Source organism: Leucoraja erinacea, chromosome 10 (assembly GCF_028641065.1).
Source record: "Leucoraja erinacea ecotype New England chromosome 10, Leri_hhj_1, whole genome shotgun sequence".
Lineage (NCBI taxonomy): Eukaryota > Metazoa > Chordata > Chondrichthyes > Rajiformes > Rajidae > Leucoraja > Leucoraja erinaceus.
The window spans coordinates 6,521,247-6,544,723 of NC_073386.1; the positions used below are offsets into that span (position 1 = coordinate 6,521,247).

General features: G+C 42.9%; 1 protein-coding gene across 2 annotated transcripts in view; it reads left to right on the top strand.

Annotated features, from left to right (window-relative positions):
* LOC129700728 (serine/threonine-protein kinase N2-like) overlaps positions 1 to 23,477 on the top strand; it is a 119,596-nt gene that overhangs the window by 74,385 nt on the left and 21,734 nt on the right. For both annotated transcript variants that reach the window (XM_055641350.1, XM_055641351.1), the window contains exons 5-11: positions 14,868 to 15,016; positions 15,110 to 15,323; positions 16,394 to 16,579; positions 18,895 to 19,004; positions 22,385 to 22,528; positions 22,609 to 22,684; positions 22,851 to 23,019. In XM_055641350.1, the coding sequence (XP_055497325.1) occupies positions 14,868 to 15,016; positions 15,110 to 15,323; positions 16,394 to 16,579; positions 18,895 to 19,004; positions 22,385 to 22,528; positions 22,609 to 22,684; positions 22,851 to 23,019 (1,048 nt within the window). The remainder of the gene's footprint in view (positions 1 to 14,867; positions 15,017 to 15,109; positions 15,324 to 16,393; positions 16,580 to 18,894; positions 19,005 to 22,384; positions 22,529 to 22,608; positions 22,685 to 22,850; positions 23,020 to 23,477) is intronic.

Here is a 23,477-nt window from a genome sequence, read left to right on the forward strand (position 1 = left end):
TTGATCGTTTCCTTTTGCCTCTATTTTGCTTCTATTGAGATCATATGTTTAATATTTACAATTGAATTAATTGAATCCGGAAGTTGCAAACAATGCCAGCATTTATTGTTTGGGAAAGAACTGCAGATGCTGGTTTAAATCGAAGAGAGACACAAACTGCTGGAGTAACTGAGCGGGACAGGCAGCATTTCAGGAGAGAAGGAATGGGTGATGTTTCGGGTCGAGACCCTTCTTCAAACGTCTCGACCCAAAGCGTCACCCATTCCTTCTCTCCAGAGATGCCGCCTGTCTCGCTGAGTTAAGGGCCTGTCCCACGACCATGCGACTCCATGCGGCAAGCGCGACCTAAAGGGCCTGTCCCACGAGCATGCGACTCCATGCGACAAGCGCGACCTAACGTGGTCGCTTGAGCCATACGGCCTCGCGGGGCCGGTCCCACTTCGATCGCCGGAGCCATATGGAGTTGTGTGGAGCTGGTCCCGACATCGCGCAGGGCTCCGAAAAACTGACCGTGTTCAAAAATTCCGCGCGGCAACGGCCTGCTGGCCCACAGTCGCCTCGACACCGTACGCACCACCACGGCATACACAGCGTCTCGACGCCGTGCGCACGTCTTGACGCTGCGCACGCCCGTCGGACTTTGCTCGAACTTCACGTCAATCACTCGACCTCCGCGCGGCCCCCGCTTCCGGTTTGGTCACGCTTGCTGCATGCAGGTCGCATGCTCGTAGGACAGGCCCTTTACTCGAGCAGTTTGTGTCTATCAGCATTTATTGTTGATTTTTTTTTTGATTATGAAAAAATTGAAGGAAGTCAATTTTCTGACGGTTGTGTGTGGTGTAAATGTTCCTAGCTGCCTATCAGCCTCAGCATGAATCTCATCCATTTTGTACAACATATGGCACAGACTGCTTCATTACAGATAAGGAATGGAATACACTACAATCCTTGTCATATATCGGTAACCATGTCAACTTGTGACCTTATAGAGGAAACGTCACGATGAAGTAGCTAAAGATAGTTGGGTTCATAATTCTGCCATGAGAAACTTCATTTGATGTTCTGAGACTTGAGATTTTTTAATTTCATGCAATTACAATTATCTTTCTTTATCCTGGAATTTTGACTCGAGCCAGCAGAGTGTTGTAATCTAGATTACCACCAGTTTACACAAACACCCTGACAGCTAGCATTTGTAAGGTGGATGCAAGGTACAACTAGGTCTGGAGCATGTTTTTAGCATTATAGCCAAAATATGATCACGATCCATAACCTTTGCATTGCTCCTATGTTCCCAGATATATCTCATCACATCGTGGAGTGAGTTGAATTGGCTAAAGATTATCTGCTTTTTAGTTTGGTTGTTAATGGTTCTAATTTGGTGTGGACGTAGTTGACAAGATCAGAATTTAATGTATTTCCTAGAGCTGTCTCGCCCACTCAAACACTTTTGGCTTTCCCGTGCCACTTGTTGTGCTGCACCATCATGTAGCATTGGTGCAGCACATAAGAAAGCTCATCAGCGCCTCCACTTCCTGAGAAGATTACGGAGAGTCGGTCTGTCAAGCGGGACTCTCTCTAACTTCTACAGGTGCACAGTAGAGAGCTTGCTGACCGGGTGCATCGTTGCTTGGTTCCGCAACTTGAGCGCCCTGGAGAGGAAAAGACTACAAAAAGTAGTAAACACTGCCCAGTCCATCATTGGCTCTGACCTTCCTTCCATCGAGGGGATCTATCGCAATCGCTGCCTTAAAAAGGCTGGCGGTAACATCAAAGACCCACACCATCCTGGCCACACACTCATCTCCCGGCTACCTTCAGGTAGAAGGTACAGGAGCCTGAAGACTGCAACAACCAGGTTCAGAAATAGTTACTTCCCCACAGCCAGCCATCAGGCTATTAAACCTGGCTCGGACAAAACTCTGATCATTAATAACCCATTATCTGTTATTTGCACTTTATCAGTCTATTTATTAATCTGTGTATATATTTATACAATGGTATATCTGTTTTGTAGTAAATGACTACTATGTTCTGTGTGCTGAAGCAAAGCAAGAATTTCATTGTCCTATCAGGGACACATAACAATAAACTCATTTGGACTTGGTCTATTGATGGGCCCGTCTGCTACATTTTTCATGCCTTCTTACAATTGTAGCTTCGCCAGGTGTCATCTAACTTTGAGATAGACACAGATTGCTGGAGTAACTCAGTGGGTCAGGCAGCATATCTGGAGAAAAAAGATGGGTGACGTTTCAGGTCGGAGCCCCACTGTCTAAATTTTAGTTGTGCTTGGTGTATTATCAGACGTAGTCTTCACTGAACTAGGGCGAGTGCCTCGGCATGATAATGATGGAATGGGGCATGTGCATACAGTTTGTTATGCCGATAAAATTCTTCTGCAGGTGCCGTACAGTGCCTTGTGGGTGCCCAGTTTTCAGTTGCTGGAACTTTTCCTTGTAAATTATTGAGGGCCAAAAACTGATCATTGGAATTCCACCAAGTCGTATCTTTCCAGGCTCGTTTATTTCGAGAGACACAAAACATTGCAGATGCTGTAATCTGGAGCAAAAAAATGATTGCTAAAGGAACTCTGAGTCAGTCGGCTTCAGTGTGAGAGGGGTTTTAGGGAGAGGTTGAAACCGTGCATCCTGTCCTTATTTTGAGACATAGGAAGGATGAGCAGGAGTTAAAATAAGATGGTTTGGGTATGTTAATAGACGATACTTGTAGTTGTAAGCGATTATCCAGAAGATTAGTCAAGCATGATTTCCCCGTCATAAATCCATGCTGCCTTTGACTGATCCTGTCACTGCTTTCCAAATACACGACTATAACATCATTAATAATCGACTCAATGATATATATATATATATATGCCATTTATTGTCACTATACATGTACAGTGAAACTGAAAGCTGCTCGTACTCAGTGCATACATACAATTTAGCACAAAAAACAAGAAACAGAAAAAACAAAAAACAGAAGGGAGATGGGGGGGGGGGAAATAGGTGCACAAATTCTGCGGCGCTACATACATATATACATATATACAGATGGAAGTCCGTGTTGGGCGGTGTAGTCAGTGCATGTGTGAATTTGAATTTATAGTAGATATAATTCTCGGAAAGCAACTATTCCTGAGTCTGTTTGTCCTGGATTTGATGCACCTATAGCGCCTTCCAGAGGGCAGCAGGTCGAACAGTCCAAACGCAGGATGGGAGCTGTCTTTGATGATCTTCTTTGCCCTGCTAAGGCAGCGGGAGGTGTAGATGTCCATCAGGGAGGGGAGAGGGCATCTTCCTCACTACTAATGTAAGGCTAACTGGTATTTAATTCCCCGTTTTCACTCTCCCTCCATTTCTTTAACATTGGAGTTACATTGGCTACCCTCCAGTCCACAGGAACGGAACCAGAGTTGAGAGAACATTGGAAAATGATCACCAATGCATCCACAAATTCTACGGCCACCTCCTTGAGTACATTGGGATGCAGACCATCAGGCCCTGGGAATTTTCTGCCTTCAGTCCCAACAGTTTACATGATACCATTTCCTGGCTAATGTGGATTCCCTTTAGTTCCTCGCTCCCACTAGATCCTTGGTCCATAGGGACCAACTGTATTGCGTACAGTTTTGGTCTCCAAATCTGAGGAAGGACATTATTGCCATAGAGGGAGTACAGAGAAGGTTCACCAGACTGATTCCTGGGATGTCAGGACTTTCATATGAAGAAAGACTGGATAGACTCGGCTTGTACTCGCTAGAATTTAGAAGCTTGAGTGGGGATCTTATAGAAACTTACAAAATTCTTAAGGGGTTGGGCAGGCTAGATGCAGGAAGATTGTTCCTGATGTTGGGGAAGTCCAGAACTAGGGGTCACAGTTTAAGGATAAGAAGATAAGAGATGAGAAAATCATTTTTTACACAGAGAGTGGTGAATCTGTGGAATTCTCTGCCACAGAAGGTAGTTGAGGCCAGTTCATTGGCTATATTTAAGAGGGAGTTAGATGTGGCCCTTGTGGCTAAAGGGAGAGAAGGCAGGGATGGGATATTGAGTTGGATGATCAGCCATGATCATATCGAATGGCGGTTCAGGCTCGAAGGGCCGAATGGCCTCCTCCTGCACCTATTTTCTATGTTTCTATTTCTGGGAGGTTGTGTCTTCCTTAATGAAGACAAAACCAAAGTACTCGTATAACTGTTCTGCCATTTCCTTGTTTCCCATTATAAATTCACCTGTCTCTGATTGTAAGGGACCCACATTTGGCTTCACTAATCTTTTCATTTTTACATATCTTTTTTTTTTTTTTTTTTTATTTAATTTTTTTATTATTGGAGATAGGTACATGATCTATTACATCATTACTGTTACATCATTTTTAAATTGATAATATTGTCAGTTATTATTACATTGTCTCCAATACTTTTTGCATTTTTCTTCGTTTTTTTTTTATAACTAGATAGAGCTAAAGGGATAGATGAAATAGAGAGAGGGAAGAAGGAAAAAGAAAACTAAAATAAAAAAAAAAGGAAGAGGAGTGAAAGAGGTAATTGAAGAAGAATGGAAAAATTTGTTAGAGTTTAAAAACATCATTCGAGATATGTTCGTACATTTCGAAGTATAGCATTTCATCCAATCTTTAGTCCGGGTGCTAGTCAGGTTCCTGTGCTGAACTATTCTGACCCTTTAAGTAATCAATAAAAGGAGACCATGTTCCAACGAATAATTCCTGTTTATCCAACAGGGAAAATCTGATTCTTTCCATGTTTAAGGTCTCCGTCATTTCTATAATCCACATTTTGATTGTGGGGGCCGTAGGGCCTTTCCAAAATTTTAGGGTCATTTTTACATATCTAAAGAAGCTTTTACAGTCAGTTTTTATATTCCCCGCAAGCTTTCTTTCATGCTCTTCCACCCCCTCTTAATTAACCCCTTTGTCCTCATCTGTTGAGTTCTAAATTTCTCCCAGTCCTCCAGTTTGCTGCTGAACTCTGGCCAATTTATATGCCTGTTCCTTGGATTTAACACTATCCTTGATTTCCCTCGTTACCCACGGTTGAGCCGCCTTGCACGTTTTATTTTTTTCACCAGACAGGAATGAACGATTTTTGGAGTTCATCCATGCGGTCTTTAAATCTTTGCTATTGCATCTCCAGTCAACCCTTTAAGTATAAATTGCCAGTCTATCCTACCCATTTCCCGTCTCATACCTTCAAAGCCTCCTTTCTTTAACCCTAGTCTCTGAATTAACTGTATCATTCTCCATCCTAATGCGGGATTCCACCATATTATGTTCACTGTTGCCCAAGAGGCTTTGCACAACAAGATCGTTAACTAATCCTTCCTCATTACACAATACCAGTCTAGGATGGCCTGCCCTCTAGTCGGTTCCTCTACATATTGGTTTAAAAAACCATCCCGTATACATTCCAGCAAATCCTCCTCCTCAGAGTTGTTACCAATTTGGTTGGCCCAATCTACAATATGTAGATTAAAGTCACCCATGGTAACTGCTGTACCTTTGCTACACGCATCACTAATTTCCTGCTTCATGCTATCCCCAGCCTCCCTACTGCTGTTTGGTGGCCTGTATACAACTCCAACAAGCATTTTCTACCTTTGGCTATTTCACAGTTCTACCCATACCGATTCTACAGCATCCAAGCTAATGTCTCTCCTTGCTATTTCATTAATCTTTTCTTTAACCAGCAACACCCCCCCCCCCACCTCCTCTTCCTTTCTGTCTCTTTTTCCTGAATATTGAATACCTCTGCATGTTTAGCTCCCAGCCTTGGTCACCCTGGAGCCATGTCTCCGTAATTCCAACTATATCACATCCCTCAACTACTAATTGCACATTCAATTCGTCCACATTATTACGAATGCTCTTCGCATTAAGGCACAAAGCTTTCAGGTTTGCTTTTCTTATCTCCCTTCTGCCTTTTGCTTCTGTCCTCCTTTTATGGCCCTCTGTCTCCTTGCATTAGTTCCCATACCCCTGCCCTGTTAGTTTAAATGTGTCCTTTCCTGCACTCTCTTTCCCGTTAACTGGACGCATACGCTTCCACGTTGTTGACTCCAACCCTCACTGTTTAGTCTAAACCCACCCGTGTAGCACTAGCAAACCTGCCTGCCAGAATGTCTGTCCCCCTCAAGGAAAGGAAGGAAGGAATCAACCAAGGATAATACTGAGTTGGATGATCAGCCATGATCATATTGAATGGCGGTGCAGGCTCGAAGGGCCGAATGGCCTACTCCTGCACCTAATTTCTATGTTTCTATGTCTATGTTAATCAAGGAAGCTAAGGAAGATAATAAGTTAAGAGCAAGGAGGTAAAGGTTAGCAGTAGACCAAATGACTGGTTTAAATTCGGAATCTGACAAAGGATGACAACAAAAAGGAAAATAATCATAAAGGCAAACAAGCAAGGAAATTAAAAATTGATAATGAGTTTTTTATAAATATGTAAAATGGGAAGGAACATTTGCCTTTTCGAGAGTTAGGCTGGGGAGATAGTTATAAGTAACAACAAAATAGAGGAGCTGGATAGATATTTTGAAGACAGACACAAAGTGCTGGAGTAACTCAGCGGGTCTGAAAAAGGACAGTTGACGTTCGGGTCGGGGCCCTTCTTCACAACACCCATTCATTTTCTCCAGAGATGTTGCTTGACCCGCTGAGTTACTCCAACACTTTGTGCCTATCTTTGGTATGAACCAGAATCTGCCGTTCTGTATTTACGATAGAAGATACTATAAGCATGCTATTAACACTGAATAATGCCAGAGAGGAATTCAATATCATCACCATCAAGTATTAAGCAAAGTAGCAGGGCCAAAGGCTGCGTAGTCCACTCGCCCAGATGGCTTGCATCACACATCAAAAACAAAGTGGCTGCCAAGATTAGTAATCTTCCAAAAATCCTGGTGAAGTATTGTATTGGAAAACCTCTACCAAAGAGGGAGGGAGGCAGAAACGTGGTCATTATTGGCCATTTAACACAATATATATTGGAAAAAAGTTGGAATCTAGGGAAGAGGGAGCACCTTCAGAAAATCGTAATCTTATCAAGCAGAATGAATGTGGCTCCATGAAGGGGAAGTGTCTGACAAATTTATTATTGTGTTTTGCGAAATACAACCAAAATAGATGGAGGGAACAAACAGATTGATTATATCTGAACTTCCAGGAGGCAGGCATTTGGTAATGTACGACCCAGAAGGTTGTCACCAGATAAGCGCCTATGGTGTTGGCGGCAATGTATACAACAGACTGAGTGCCGACTAACTGGCAGAGAGTAGAAAGAGGGCCAAGGGGCTCATTTTCATGTTAGCAATCTGTGGCCAGTGGGAGGAGTTCCACTTGGGTTGGTAGTGAAAACAAAACTTGTACAATATGCATGAATGACTAGGAGGAAGGAATGTACAGTAGCCAAATCGGCAGACAATACAAACGGGTAGGTGGGAAGCTGTGAGGGTATAAACAGTTTACACAGAGAGACTGAAGTCTGAAGAAGGATTTCGGCCCAATATGTTGCCTATTTTCTTCGCTCCAAAGACGCTGCTGCACCCGCTGAGTTCCTCCAGCACTTGTGTCTACACAGAGAACTGATAGGTTGTGAGTGAACAAAAATGTGCATAATGTGGAAAAATGTGTGTAATGTGGGAACATGTAAACTTGTTCACTTCGGAAGTTAGAATAAAAGATTCTTTATATGGAGAAAAACAATGAAAAAGTGGACAAATTCGGACTGCAGAAAATTGTGCAGTATGGGTTGGGGTCCTTGCATGCGAATCACAAAGCTAGAACACGGGTGGAGCAGGAGCTCGAAAAAGCTGATGTTTGGGCCTTGCTGCGAGGAGTTTTGAGTACAAAAGTAGGGAAATCTCATCAAATTGTAACAAGGCACTAGTGTGATTACGTCTAGAGTTGTAACAAGGCATTAGTGAGTGTAACAAGGCACTACACTAAATTGTCACAAGGCGCCAGTGAGATTACACCTAGAGTACTGCCAACAGTTTTGGTCTGTTTAAAGAAAAACTGATTTCATTGGAGGTGGTTCAGAGAGGTTCATTAGGGTAATAATGCCTGATATGGGAAGGATTGTTAGGAAAGGTTAAACGGGTTGTGTAACTGACCACTGGTTTGCAGAAGAAAAAGAGACGATCTTATTGAGGCATATACGATTCTTAGGGGGCTTGCCAGGGTGAATGCTGAAAGGGTGTTGCCTCAAAGGAGAGTCTAGAACCAGAAGGCATAGTCTCAGAATAAGAGGTTGTGCATGGTGAGGATGAATTTTTTGAAGGCTTGTGAATCTCTTGAATTGTCGAGACAGCGTACATGCATATATTTAAAGTTGAGATATAGATTTGAAATCAGGAAGAGAATCAAATGTAGTGTGGAAATAACAGGAGAGTGGAGTTGAGGACTATTCGATTTGTCATGATTCATTTGAATGGGGAGCATGTTTGAGAGGCTGAACGGCCTAACTAGTCATGGGAAGGTACAGTACAGAAACGGACCCTTTGGTCCATCGAGTTCCAAGCGATACATCGGACAAACATTCAAACAAATCTTACACAATCCCATTTTATTCTCCCTTTGTTCTTATCAATGCTGCTCATATTCTATCACTTACCAACATATTAAGGGGAACTTATATTGTTCAATCCATATTCCCCCCAGCACATCTATGTGATGGAGTGGAAGAAGGAATGGTGGTGTTGTCTGGAATGTTAGATTAAATAATAATAATAATAATAATAATAATAATAATAATAATTTTATTTATAGAGCACTTTAAAAACAAACATAGCTGCAACAAAGTGCTGTACATCACTAACCATTGACAAAAAAGTTAATACACACCAAAAATAACAATCAAAAGAAATAGTAGGAAAAGACTTGTAAAATAAAGAAACATCAAAAACACCACAAACAGAAGCAAAGTCTCAGGCATGGTCAAAAGCCAGGGCGTACAAATGTGTTTTAACACTGGATTTGAAGATGGACAGTGAGGGGGCCTGTCTGATGTGCAACGGGTATGAATGCCTAACTGGGTATGAATGTCTGTCCAGCTCTTGCTTAACCAGTGGCACAGCTCTTCCAAATCTGGCACATTCCCAGGCAACTTTGCACTGTTGACTAGTCTGGATGTGACTGTGTCGGGTAGATAAAAATGCTGGAGAAACTCAGCGGGTGCAGCAGCATCTATGGAGCGAGGGAAATAGGCAACGTTTCGGCACGAAACGTTGCCTATTTCCCTCGCTCCATAGATGCTGCTGCACCCGCTGAGTTTCTCCAGCATTTTTATCTACCTTCGATTTTCCAGCATCTGCAGTTCCTTCTTAAACACTGTGACTGTGTCAGTTCTGGTGCCCATTGAGAAGTTGTACGGTCAATCTAATTTTTTAAGCGTTGCTTATTGTAATAGTTTTAGAAACATAGAAACATAAGAAAATAGGTGCAGGAGTAGGCCATTCGGCCCGTCGAGTTTTGGAGTTTTGCCACAGTAAAGCAGATTGCTGAGAGTGTAGTGAAGAATTAACTCCTTGTGCCTGTCGAGTCGGCCTTACACAGGCCAGATTATTTTGGACAGTAACAGGGCTGAGTGAAAAAAAAAAAAGGATTTTATACTAATCCAGGTTTTGGGTTGTCGCCATCACTGCTAACTAGCTTTACATTCCACATTTATTTCATTAAATTTAAATTTCTCCAGCTGCCTGGATTTAAACTCCTGTCTCCAGATCATTACTCCAAGCTTCTGGATTACTGGTCCAGTTTGTAGGGACAGTTTTCAAATACAGCCAAGGTAGACATAAAATGCTGGAATAACTCAGCGGGACAGGTAGCATCTCCGGAGAGAAGGAAGGATATCAAATACAGTGAGACTGAAATCCTCATTGAATTCAATTTGCCTGTTAGATCATTTGTTTCTCCAGACAGCAAACCTATTTCTGCTCGAATGTTCCTGGATAGTCTCCCATCCAAGCAATGACCAGAAGTGAGCATGCTTATTTGTGTGCTGAGTTATAATGATACAAAGAAACTACTTCATGCGTTTGATACAACAGGTTACAACGCTCTCCTCTTGCCTGTTAAGGGCCTGTCCCACTGTACGAGGTAGTTCAAGAGTTCTCCCGAGTTTCCCTTGATTCGAACTCGGAGAATTGCGGTAATAGCCACTCGTAGGTGGCCAAGTCACTGGATGGATTTATGAGAGAGTTAGATAGAGCTCTAGGGGCTAGTGGAGTCAAGGGATATGGGGAGAAGGCAGGCACAGGTTATTGATAGGGGACAATCAGCCATGATCACAATGAATGGGAGTGCTGGCTCGAAGGGCTGAATGGCCTCCTCCTGCACCTATTTTCTATGTTTCTAGGTACTCGGGGCTCTCGTGGACATTTTTCAACATGTTGAAAAAACTTCACGAGCTTACAGCGTTTCCCGAGTACCTGCCGCTAGCGTTACGAGCCGCTAAGAAACGTCCCGAGCTCCGACGTACCCGCTACATACATTCTACGTAATTGTCACGAGTTTGATTTTTTTTTCAAACTCGGGAGAGCTCTTGGGTAAACTCGTAGAGTGGGACAGGTAATTATGCCCTGCTCAAATAAAGCAGGCCAAATCCTCTTGGGCCAATTCCTGCTCAAGCATCAGCAAAGTGGTGTTATTGACAGCGCTATTAAGTGACGATCACAAATGGTCGCCATTGCCAGGACCATTCAACTCTGTCGACCTTACGTAAACTTAGACTAAAGCTGTATTCCAGAGGTGAGATGAGAGACTGAACCAGACTGGTGTGCAAAATGTATGGCAGCTCATTCATCAACATTGGAACTCCGTGCAAAGTACCACTGTGGAAATAACTTTGTGAGAATGATCACAGAATATCAAGACGTCAGTAACCCACCACGTTTAGTTTAGTGTAGAGATACAGTGCGGAAACAGGCCCTTCACCCCGCCGAGTTCATGCTGACCAGCAAACTCCGTACACAAGCACTATCCTACACACTAGGGACAATTTACAATCTTTACCAAAGCCAATTAACCCAGCCAATTGGGAGTATTGTACAGGGTCTGTCTGAGGAAGGACATTATGCCATAGAGGGAGTGCAAGAGACTGGATAGGGACTTGGACTTTTATACTCTCTAGAATCTCTAGAAGATTGAGAGGGGATCTTATAGAAACTTACAAAATTCTTAAGGGGTTGGACAGGCTAGATGCAGGAAGATTGTTCCCGATGTTAGGGAAGTCCAGGACAAGGGGTCACAGCTTAAGGATAAAGGGGAAATCCTTTAAAACCGAGATGAGAAGAACTTTTTTCACACAGAGAGTGGTGAATCTCTGGAACTCTCTGCCACAGAGGGTAGTTGAGGCCAGTTCATTGGCTATATTTAAGAGGGAGTTAGATGTGGCCCTTGTGGCTAAGGGGATCAGGGGGTATAGAGAGAAGGCAGGTACAGGATACCGAGTTGGATGATCAGCCATGATCATATTGAATGGTGTTGCAGGCTCGAAGGGCCGAATGGCCTACTCCTGCACCTATTTTCTATGTTTCTATGTTTCTACAAACGTACAGACTTTGGGGTGTGGGGAGGAAACCAGCTCCCATCACGGGAGGAATGTACAGACTGCGTACAGACAGCTCCCATCGTCAGGATCAAACCTGGGTCTCTAGCGCTGTGAGGCAGCAACTCTACACTACGCTGCCATGTACACTTTCCAAAAGATGAAGATGAAAAAGTTTGATCCTTTGCTTCCTAGTGATGTAACAAACATTATATGAAATTGATTTACAACCCCTCATGTGAAGCATTTTAAAGTGTTGTTTGAATATCATGATCTATAGATATCCACTTTTTTTTAAATGGCTCTTTCAAACCTAATTGTGAAGCATAAGAAATTGGTTTGTAAGGGAAACCTAATCTTTTTACTGGATTATCAGTGTTTTAGTGGGAGAAAGAATAGGCATTGTTATTGCAAACAAAGTTGTGCATGTCCAACAAGATTTAAAAAAAAAGAGCATAATAGCTTAAAACCTATGACATAATTCAGCTTGAGTTTATTTAATTGAAAATATTTCTGCTCAACAAAATATCCACTTAAAAAGAACATTAATCGTGACATTACTCAACTGTTTTTGAAGACTAGGATAAACTCAAAATGTTGAAACTCAGCAGGTCAGGCAGCATCTCTGGAGGGAATGGATAGGTGACATTTCGGATCGGGACCCAACCCCAGTTTGATGCATTAGCTTGTTAACGAGATTTGCAACAATGCTATTTAAATGCATCTGTTGTAATCTTTCCACCCCTCCCCCTGGGTTCTGTGGGTGTCTGTTATTTAGAGTTGGAACCTTGCCAGAACTGAGTCAGCATTCATTCACTGCTGCCCATGACGCATGAGAATCCATGATCTTTTCCACTTGTTTTTGACGTTTAACGTACAATATTTTGACTCGGGGCTTGCTGATTATTCAAAGGATTGTCAAGAGACTTATACATTTTAAGAAACACTAGTGCCTGCTTCGCATTTTAGAATTTGCAAAAGTGAGCTGATTTGTGTGGGCTGAAACAAAAACATGCTACACCTCTCAAATATTCAAAGCAGGACACAAACAAGTATTGAGAAATACTTGTTGACAATGCCGATTAACTGTTTCAACAGTAACACTGGGTTATTGAAAGAGTCTCCATGCAGCGGTGGAGCTGCAGTGAATGAGAACTTATTAATATCCTGGCTAGAGGAAATAAATAAATATCAGTAACATTTCACAACATAAGTACTTCCCTGTTTAGCTCAAATATTTATTACTGCATGTAGAAATGGATTGTCCATTGTAATAGACGCAAAAAGCTGGAGTAACTCAGCGGACCAGGCAGCATGTCTGGAGAAAAGGAATAGGTGATGTTTTGGGTAGAGACCCATCCATTCGTCATCCAGTGTAATGCTGAGCAGAATTGCGTGGAAGGCTTTGAAGTCAGCGTCAGGCCTGGTGTGAATTTGCAAATTTTAGATGAAAGGCTAGTAGTAATTTTATTTAATATTCATAAGGGATAGCAGCAGAATTAGGCCACTCAGCCCATTATTAATAATAATAATAATAATAAATGTTATTTATGGGCGCCTTTCAAGAGTCTCAAGGACACCTTACAAAAATTTAGCAGGTAGAGGAAAAACATGTAAGGGGAATGAAATAAATAGTAGAGACATGACTAGTACACAAAGTAAAGACAGAATTCAATACAAAACACAATATGAGGCAATGCACAGATGAAAAGGGAGGGGGACGTGGGGCTAAGGATAGGCAGAGGTGAAGAGATGGGTCTTGAGGTGGGACTGGAAGATGGTGAGGGACACGGAATTGCGGATCAGTTGGGGGAGGGAGTTCCAGAGCCTGGGAGCTGCCCTGGAGAAGGCTCTGTCCCCAAAACTGCGGAGGTTGGACTTGTGGATGGAGAGGAGACCGGCTGATGTGGATCTGAGGGACTGTGAGGGTTGGTAGTGGGAGAGGTGGTCAGTGAGATATGGGGGGGCCAGATGGTGGAGGGCTTTGTAGGTGAGGATCAGGAATTTGTAGTTGATCCGTTGGGAGATGGGAAGCCAGTGAAGTTGTTTGAGGACTGGAGTGATGTGATGCCAGGATTTGGTGTGGGTGATGAGTCGGGCGGCTGCGTTCTGGACCAGTTGGAGTCGGTTGATGTAGGTGGAGCTGATGCCAAGGAGAAGTGGGTTGCAGTAGTCCAGTCAGGAGGAGATGAAGGCATGGATGAGTCTTTCAGCAGCGGGAGGTGTGAGAGAGGGTCTGAGTTTGGAGATGTTGCGGAGATGAAAGAAGGAGGTTTTAATGACATGGCAGATGTGAGGCTCAAGGGAGAGGGTGGAATCAAAGATCACGCCAAGGTTGCGGGCCTGGGGAGATGGGGAGACAGTGGTGCCGTCGATGGTGAGAGTGGGGTTATTGATTTTGCTGAGTGTGGCTTTGGAGGAATTCTGTCTTAAGTCTACTCCGCCATTCAATCATGGCTGATCTATCTCTCCCTCCTAACCCCACTCTCCTGCCTTCTCCCCATATCTTCTGACACCCGTACTAATCGAGAATCTTATCTATTTCCGTCTTAAATATATCCATTGATGGCCTCCACAACCTTCTGTGGCAATTAATTCCACACATTCACCACCCTCTGACTCGAGAAATTCCTACTCATCTCCTTCCTAAAGGAACGTCCATTAATTCTGAGGCTATGGCCTCTGGTCCCAGACTCCCCCGCTAGTGGAAACATCCTGTCCACATCCAGTCTATACAGGCTATCTTTCACTATTTGGTAAGTTTCAATGTGATCCCCCTCATCCTTCAAAATCCAGCAAATAGAGAGGCCCAGTGCCGTCAACCGCTCATCGTATGTTAACCCACTTTGTGGTATTTGTTCCATGGAGCAAAAGCTTTCCTCCACCAACCATCAAAGATAAGAACAACAGCCTTTGTTGGTTGTTTTGATGAAGTAGCCTACCTTTAATGCTCAAGCTAAGTTACCAGAAAGTGGCCATCAATAGATGTTCCTACTTGGGTGTTTCCAAAGGCGATTTATTTATGAGCATTATTTTCTTAATTTCGCAATAATCTGTTTTTGTTTGGAAATATGAATTCATGAATGATAAGTAGCTCCATTGCTCAGAGGCACTTATGTACAAAATATTACTGCTTACATAAGTTAACTGCTTTTGCAAGCAGACTTAGTTCGCAACTTCCCTACTGGCTACGGTGTATTTTGTATTTCACAATTCCTGATTCCTTTTTGCAGCATTGGGGTTGCTCAGTAACAAATTGAAACTGTTGTTACAATTGTGTTTTTCGTTCAAGCATCAAAGCCTGGAATAAGTCCCCTGGAACTTAGGGTGGAAGAGCTTAGGCATCACTTCAGAATAGAATACGCAGTAGCGGAGGGAGCAAAAAACGTCATGCGACTCCTTGGCTCTGGAAAGGTTCCTGACAAGAAAGCACTTTCAGAGGTAATTAAAAAAAATTACAAAAAATGATGATATCTTCATTAGTGGAAATATCCATTACATTTAGCTAATTTATTTCCTTCCTTTCTCAATCAGGCACAAGCACGATTCAATGAATCAAGCCAAAAGTTGGATCTTTTAAAATACTCATTGGAGCAAAGATTGAGTGAATTACCGAAAAACCATCCAAAGTGCAGTATTATCAAAGATGAATTATCAATGGTTTCATCACCAGCTCTCAGTCCTCGTCACAGTGTGATTTACCCACAGAATCAGTACAGCACGTTATCCAAACCGGCTGCATTAACTGGTATGCATTTCAAATATTGTACTGTCAAATTGATGTTTACAGTGGAATAATGGCAATTATAAGCCCCCTGTGCCCCCACATAGACTCTCACCTATTTCTCCCTTCCACACACTAACCCACCCCCTTGCTGCTTAGCTCCCCCTCCATGTGGCTTTACAATCCTCATCTCTTCAAACCTATCTCAGGCTTTCCTTTTTTTAATCGCTGGCCTTTGTTGCAATCACTTGCCCATCAAACCCTGCCCCCACCTATGTGGAGCAGAGGGGTCTGGGAGTAGAAGTGGTACTGTTTCTGTGCATGTGGCACTATCCTTCTCCATCATTTGACTGCCTTCCTCACTGTCCACAATTCCACCCTCTTTTCATCTCGTCTACAAACTGCCCAGACCACCTACATTTTCATCAAGATCATTTTTATATACATCACAAATAACAGAACACCCAGTGTTGATCCCTCTGGAACACCATTGGCCACTTACCTACGGACAACAAAACCCCTCTCCATCAGTCTTCTATGACCAGGCCAATTTTGTATCCTTTTCTGCCTCAGTCCCGTGGGACAGTCTACCATAAAGTACCTTATCAAATGCTTTATTCACAGCCCTACCCTTGTCATTCATCTTTGGATATTTTTGCAAATACATTTCTTTACAGATCTGTGATAGTTTAGAGATACAGCACAGAAACACGCCGTTCAGCCTGCCGGGCCCGCACCGACCAGCGATCACCCTGTACACTAGCACTATCCTACACACTAAGGACACTTTTCCAATTAGCGAAGCCAATTAACCTACAGACCTGCACGTCTTTGTAGTGTGGGAGGAAAGCCGAGCACCCAGAGAAAATTCACGCAGTCACAGGAAGAACGTACAAACTCCGTACAGGCAGCATCCCTAGTCAGGATATAACCCAGGTCTGGGGCTGTGAGGCATCAACTCTATGCTGCAACACTGTGTCGCCCCTGTGCCGTTGAATGATCTAATATCTTCTGTTGTGATGTTAACTGTGCTGAAACAGGAATATTCATTGGCATTCTTGTGTTGTGAGATATAACTAATTCACTGTCAACAGGTAGCCTGGAAGTTAGGCTCATGGGATGTCAAGACCTGCTGGAGACTGTTCCTGGTCGTTCAAAAAACACGTTTGTTCCTTTACCTGGCTGGAGCCCAAATGAAACCCGATCCTCCTTCATAAGCAGAACAAGTAAAAGCAGAAGTGGGAATAGTCGATATCCCATCAAAACAGAAGACTTGTCCAGTTAAGTAAACTTCCATATTCTTAAGAAACAACAACATACTGTAGGTAGTTGCAGCGGTGTGTTGAAGATGCATTGTTAGTCCGAAAGCTGCTCAGCATCAGAAGATTTTAAGGACTTTGCTGGCTTTTCAGAACTTAATTCTGCAGTAAGTTGCATTATATTCAAAGGAGATTAGGCTTAGTTTAAAAAAAAAGGATAGCATGTTGGCTTGTGTATTTGTGCACCCTGCAGCCAGGTAACCATAGCATAAAATTGTGATTCCTTTCCCCTCCTCGTCTTATCCAGCAGGTGACAAATGGCATGTTTGTTAGCATTTTTTAGTATCAGAATCGTTAGTGTCTGGACTCGAGGATATTGCAGCTTTAAAATGAAAAATAACATTTTATTGAAGTTAAACCAATTTGTTTTAAACTGTACATGCAAGCAGTTTTGTTCGGCATTTTATACTAGCAAACAAGTCAAAAGCGTGTCTTCAAGTGGGATCAACAAAAGATCGTAGAGCCAAACTGTGTGGAAACCCGCCCCCTGGCCCACCTTGTCCACACCCACCGCGTTGGGATACAGGGCTGGTCCCTTTTGCCTGAAATGAGCACATATCCCTCTAAACCCCTCCTATGCATAAATCTGTTCAGATGTTTTCAAAAGTTGTAATTGTATAGCTTCCTCCGGCAGCTCATTGCAGATACGGATGATGCTCTTCGTGAAAAAAGTAGCTTTTGAGGTCCCTCTTAAATCTCTCCCCCCTCACAGTCAGCCTACGCCCTCAGGTTTTGGAATCCTCTCCCCTGGGGGAAAAAGGCTGATGAGCAATCATGCTTCTCATGATCTTGTACTTCTCGATACTGTTGCCCCTCTGCCCCCTATGTTCCACAAATTTTAAAAAAATCCCAGCCTATCCAACCTCTCCCAGGTAACTTCCTAGTGAATGTTTTCTGCATCGTTTCCAACTTATCGCCATCCTTCCTGAAGCTGGGCGACCAGATCTGCACACAGTGCACCAAGAATGACCTCACCTACAACATGTACAGCTGCATCATGATGTTTCAACTTTTGTCCTTAATACACTTCCTCATGTCTCCTTCGTCAACCCGTCCACCTGATTCACCACCTTCAGGGAACCATGCACCTGTACTGTCAGATCTCTCTGTTTTGTCATACTTTCCAGGGTTCTGTCATTTACTGTGGGACGTAACAATATTAACACGAGTCTGTCCAACCTTTCCCTGCAGCTATACCCCCTAAATCTGGTAAACCACTTTATTGCACGGAGGAAGAATTCATGATTAGCTTGCTTGTGTTTGGTTTAACGTTATTGGGGAAAGTTGCTGGGGGTGATGCAGAGCTGCCAAGTAGTACGGATTTTCTGTATTTTGTACGGAAATGCGATAAGAATACGGATGCACGGATTTGCTTAGTGAAATACGGATTTTTTTTTAAAATCAGTCCGACTTCCTGTTTCATCTTGCTTCTTAAAAAATGCAAGGATATAAAAAGTCATACTGTATCTCTAAAAATGATAGCAGATTAAATCTATTAGTATTTTAAATTTCAAGATCTGGGTGATTATTTTTGTAAGCTTTGATCATAGCTTTGATTTTTGTAAGCTTTGATCATTTACACATAGCGCTATGGCCACAGCGCTATGGGTCACAGACTGTTCGGGGAAGGAGAAGGAGAGAGGGAGTGAGAGGGAAGGAGGGAACAAGAGGGAGGGAGAATAAAAGGGAGGGAGAGAGAGGAAGGGAAAGAGGGAGAGAGGGCGAGGGAGTGAGGGAGGCTTTCAAATAGGCTTCTACATCATCATCTGGTGTTAAAAGCAGGAAGCAGCCGTTCAAACAGAAGTATACAAAGAGATGGCAATTAATGCACTGTCAAGTAAGGTGCATAAAAGACATGTCAATTGGTAGCAAAGATGCATTCTTGTACTGGGTATGAGCACACATAAAAATCAAAAACATTTTCATCAAAATGGCATCGCGTATAAATACTGATTTCCTCAGCAAAATACTGATTTTCAGGTACTAGAATACTGAAATGCTCTGACAAAACTTGGCAGCTCTGGTGATGTGCTTAAAGTTAAGGGCAGATTGTGTAACTAGTTTTCATTACGAGCACTGATAGTGGGTCACTGAGTTATAGGAAGAGATGGAATAACCTGGGACTTTTCCCTTTGGAACGTAGGAGGCTGAGGTTTGACCTTATTGAGTTCTGTGGATTATATTTCTAATTTATGAAATGTTACGTTGCTAGAGAGATCCTCAAATTTCCAAATCCTCTTGCAACATCTAACAAAGTATTGACTGTTTCTGTGCAGATGAGATTGGAGCAGTACTGAAGCTGGATAATACGGTAGTTGGACAGACCAGTTGGAAACCTGTTTGCAATCAGTCATGGGATCAGAAGTTTACGTTAGAGCTCGATCGGGTAAGCAAGGGACTGCACCACCATTCTTGCTGGAAGTAGGGCATTGCCTTATTAGTAAGGACAAACACTAAGCTGGGATTTAATTGTTGCAGTTTTAATGCGTGTCTAATTGTAAATGAACAAATAACGCCATTTGGTATTTAGATCCAGGTCTGGTTGCAAGCCTAAATCAGTCAAGGAATTTTACGCACAACCAACTATGAATTGAGCAGTGTTTAGTTTTCAAGATCAAATCTAACTGCGCCTGTGCTCTGAAGATAGACACAAAAAGCTGGAGTAACTCAGCGGGTCAGGCAGAATCCCTGGAGAAAAAGAATCGCTGAAGAAGGGTCTTGACCTGAAAAGTCACGTATTCTTTTTCTTCAGAGATGCTCCCTGACCCGCTGAGTTACTCCAGCTTTTTGTGTCTTATCTTTGGTGTAAACCAGCATCTGCAGTTCCTTCCTCCACATCGTACCTGTGCTCTGTTGAACTATCTGTTTAAGAAAGAACTGCAGATGCTGGTAAAATCAAAGACAGACACAAAATGCTGGAGAAACTCAGCGGGTGAGACAGCATCTATGGAGAGAAGGAATTGGCAAAGTTTCGGGTCAAGACCCTTTTTCAGACTGATGTCAGCGGAGGGGGTAGGATAAAGATAGAATGTAGGCGGAGACAGTGGAACTAGTGGGAGAAGTGGGAGGGGAAGGGGGGGGGGGGGGGGTGAAGAGATAGAGCAAGGGCTACCTAAAATTAGAGAAGTCAATGTTCATACCGTTGGGGTGTAAACTACCCAAGCGAAGTATGAGGTGCTGTTCCTCCAATTTGTGCTGGGCCTCACTCTGAGAATGGAGGAGTCCCAGGACAGAAAGGTCAGATTGGGAATGGGAGGGGGAGTGCTGAGTCAGCTTGGTTAAGACGGACTGAGCGGATGTATGCAGCGAAACTGATCGCCGAGCCTGGTCTCGCCGATGTAGAGAAGTTGGCACCTGGAACAGCGGATACAGTAGATGAGGTTGGAGGAGGTACAAGTGAACCTCTGCCTCACCTGGAAAGACTGTTTGGGTCCTTGGATGGAGTCGAGGGGGGAGGTAAAGGTACAGGCGTTGCATCTCCTGCGGTTGCAGGGGAAAGTACCTGGGGAGGGGGTGGTTTGGATGGGAAGGGCCGAGTTGAACACTTTGCATCCATGAAATGTGTACTCTGATTTTAAATGGTGTCATTTCTATAGCAAACAAATTTTGACAAGCAGGATACAAATGTCTAAATGAGTTTCAGTTGAAAATATAGTATCATTTGGAAATCTCAGTTTCTGAGCAACTAGGTAATGTGAGATCCAACAAAGTTCTTTAATAATAAATTTGTAACATTGAGTGTAGAAGTAATTTTCATTAATATTTATTAAATTTTCCTTGGGGATGTTTTCTGATGCAAATGAGAATCTTGGCATCTTATGTTAGAGTAGTGTGTGGTTTAATCACTGGACCATTAGCCATGCTTATGGAGATGCCCTCTCTTTAGATAAATGATAGAACTGAGGTCAAATTGCATATGTTTTTCTAAATCCCCAGGGGTGTGCTTTATTTTTGAAGAATACAGTTTTGCGCCATCCTTTCGGATGAACTCCACCATTACTAAAGAAGCTTGCCATTTAGCAGTTCAGCACAAGAATTGGCCCCTCTTCCACAATGTCTGTGCTGAACATAATACCAAGACTATCTCTGATCTATCTGCACATAATCAGTATCCCTCCATTCCTTGCCTATACAAAAATCTCTTAAATCATCATAGTGCCTCAACCACCAATGCCGACAGCACATTCCAGGAACCCAGTGTTAAAAAAAAAAACATCTCCTTGAAACTTTGCCCCTCTTAAAGCTATACCCTATAGCATTTGATTATTCCATCCAGGGGAATAGAGGTCTGACTTTCTACTCTATCTCTGCCTCTCATAATTTTTGACATTTCTATCAGGCCTTCCTGCAACAGTTAAACATAGAAAATAGGTGCAGGAGGAGGCCATTTGGCCCTTCGAGCCAGCACCGCCATTCATTGTGATCATGGCTGATCATCCACAATCAGTAACCAGTGCCTGCCTTCTCCCCATATCCCTTGACTCCACTAGGAGGAGCCCCTAGAGCTCTATCTAACTCTCTTCTAAATTCATCCAGTGAATTGGCCTCCACTGCTTTCTGTAGCAGAGAATTCCACAAATTCACAACTCTCTGTGTGAAAAAGTGTTTTTTTTCATCTCAGTTTTAAATGGCCTCCCCTTTATTCTTAGACTGTGGCCCCTGGTTCTGGACTCCCCCATCATTGGGAACATTTTTCCTGCATCCACCTTGTCCAGTGCTTTTATAATTGTATACGTTTCTATAAAATCCCCTCATCCTTCTAAATTCCAGTGAATACAAGCCCACTCTTTCCAGTCTTTCATCGTATGACAGTCCCGCCATCCTGGGGATTAACCTCACGAACCTACGTTGCACTGCCTCAATAGCAAGGATGTCCTTCCTCAAATTAGGAGACCAAAACTGCACACAATACTCCAGATGTGGTCTCACCAGGGCCCTGTACAACTACAGAAGGACCTCTTTACTCCTATACGCAACCTCCAGTCTTCCAAAGAAAACAATCCAAGTCTGTGCACCCTCTCCCTGTAGCTAATAATCCCTAAGCCAGGCATCGTTCTGAGAAACCACCTCTGCACCTTTTCCAAAGCCTCCACATCCTTCCTGTAATGGGGCGATCCGAACTGCATGCACTATAAGGCAAATAGGCCCTAAGCGAAGTCCTACACAGCTGCATCATGACTTCCTGACTTACACTCATTTCCCCGACATATGAAAGCAAACAGTTGTTAAGGTCATCCAGCTGCAGCTCCAGTTTCTTAACACGGTCCTTAATGAGCCGCAGCTGAATGCACTTACTGCAGGTGTGGTCCTGGGGGGCGCTGGAAATTCACCTGATGTCCCACCTGCCATCTCAAGGACCCCCAAATATCGAGGAAGAATTACACGGAAAAACAGGCAGCACTTTAACCTGAGGTTAACCTTTCTTCAGCCCTCTCGCTGAAGCCTTTTGAGCCAAAGCCTCAACGTAGCCTCTCTCCCAATAGGCCTCTCCGCTAAACCCTTCCCTTCCTTTTGTTGGCTGCTCTGTCTCTTCTGCTAACAATCAAATTCAGTGCTTTTTAAATGTCCCCCAATCGTTTATTTTCAATCAAAACATACTCTTTTCACTCAATTCTCCCGCCGGCTTTAAAAAATTTTTTTTTTAAAAAGCCCTTTCTCCTCTCAAAATTGCTCCTCATGTGAGGGCAGGTTTTGCTGAATTTTCAAAGCTGTTGAATTGTGAGAAGTATCTTTTCCTCCGTTAACCGATTCTAATCTTTTATTTAGTCCCGTGAACTGGAGATGTCGGTTTATTGGCGTGACTGGCGTTCCCTTTGTGCTGTGAAATTTCTACGTTTAGAAGACTTTCTGGACAATCAAAGGCATGGGATGTGCCTGTATCTGGAGCCACAAGGCACTCTCTTTGCAGAGGTACGAATTAACTCATATCATAATTCACTTTGCCTCTTTCTTGCATTTGCTTCCTGATTAAAGTCGCCTGTATTTTCCAGGTTACTTTCTACAATCCAGTCATCGAAAGGCGACCAAAACTACAAAGGCAAAAGAAGATTTTTCCAAAACAGCAAGGTAATAATTTAAACCAAAAATAGACACTAATTTAATTTTAACCTCGTTAATTATGATGCAGCAAAACACTGGCGAAGAGGGTGTGAACATTAGGATAAGACTTGTAAAATCATTGCAAGTAGGTTAATAGTTGGAATATTCATGCTCTATTCTCTCATCACTGCAGGCAAAACGTTCCTTCGAGCTCCCCAAATGAATATTAATATTGCCACATGGGGACGACTGATGAGGAAAGCTGTTCCTACAGTAAATAACTCTGGTACATTTAGCCCTCCAGCCTCTATCCCTGCAGCTGTGCCAGCTGTTCCTCACACAGAAAATACAGATTCAACTGGGTACGTATATTTTCTCTGCTATTTAAAATAAAAGTGTGGAAAACAAATTGAATTAAAAAAAAAAAAAAAACTATTTACGAAGCACCAACTTTCTGCTTCACATACTGCGTCTGATTTGTATAAAGAGTTAAAGTCATGAGGAAATGTTTAATTAAGTTGTTTCCCTTTGATGTAAAAATTGAGGGAGTGGGAAAAGTCTTAATGTGCTCCGAATTGCCTGGAAAAAAAAATTGATCTGTTTACCGGATAGCAGTCTTATTTTTGGGCAATTTTCATCAGGTCTCAGTAGGAAATGCCCCTGAGCTGATCTATTGAAAGTAATGGAGGCCAGAGACTGTACTTTTATTATTCGCCTTTATGCTTTGATGAATTTTTAGCCACGGCCCCACCTGTGTCAGTTTGGGAGAAAGTAAACCTCATTCTGTCTTAAGATCCCTGCCAAAAGCTATTTGTGACTC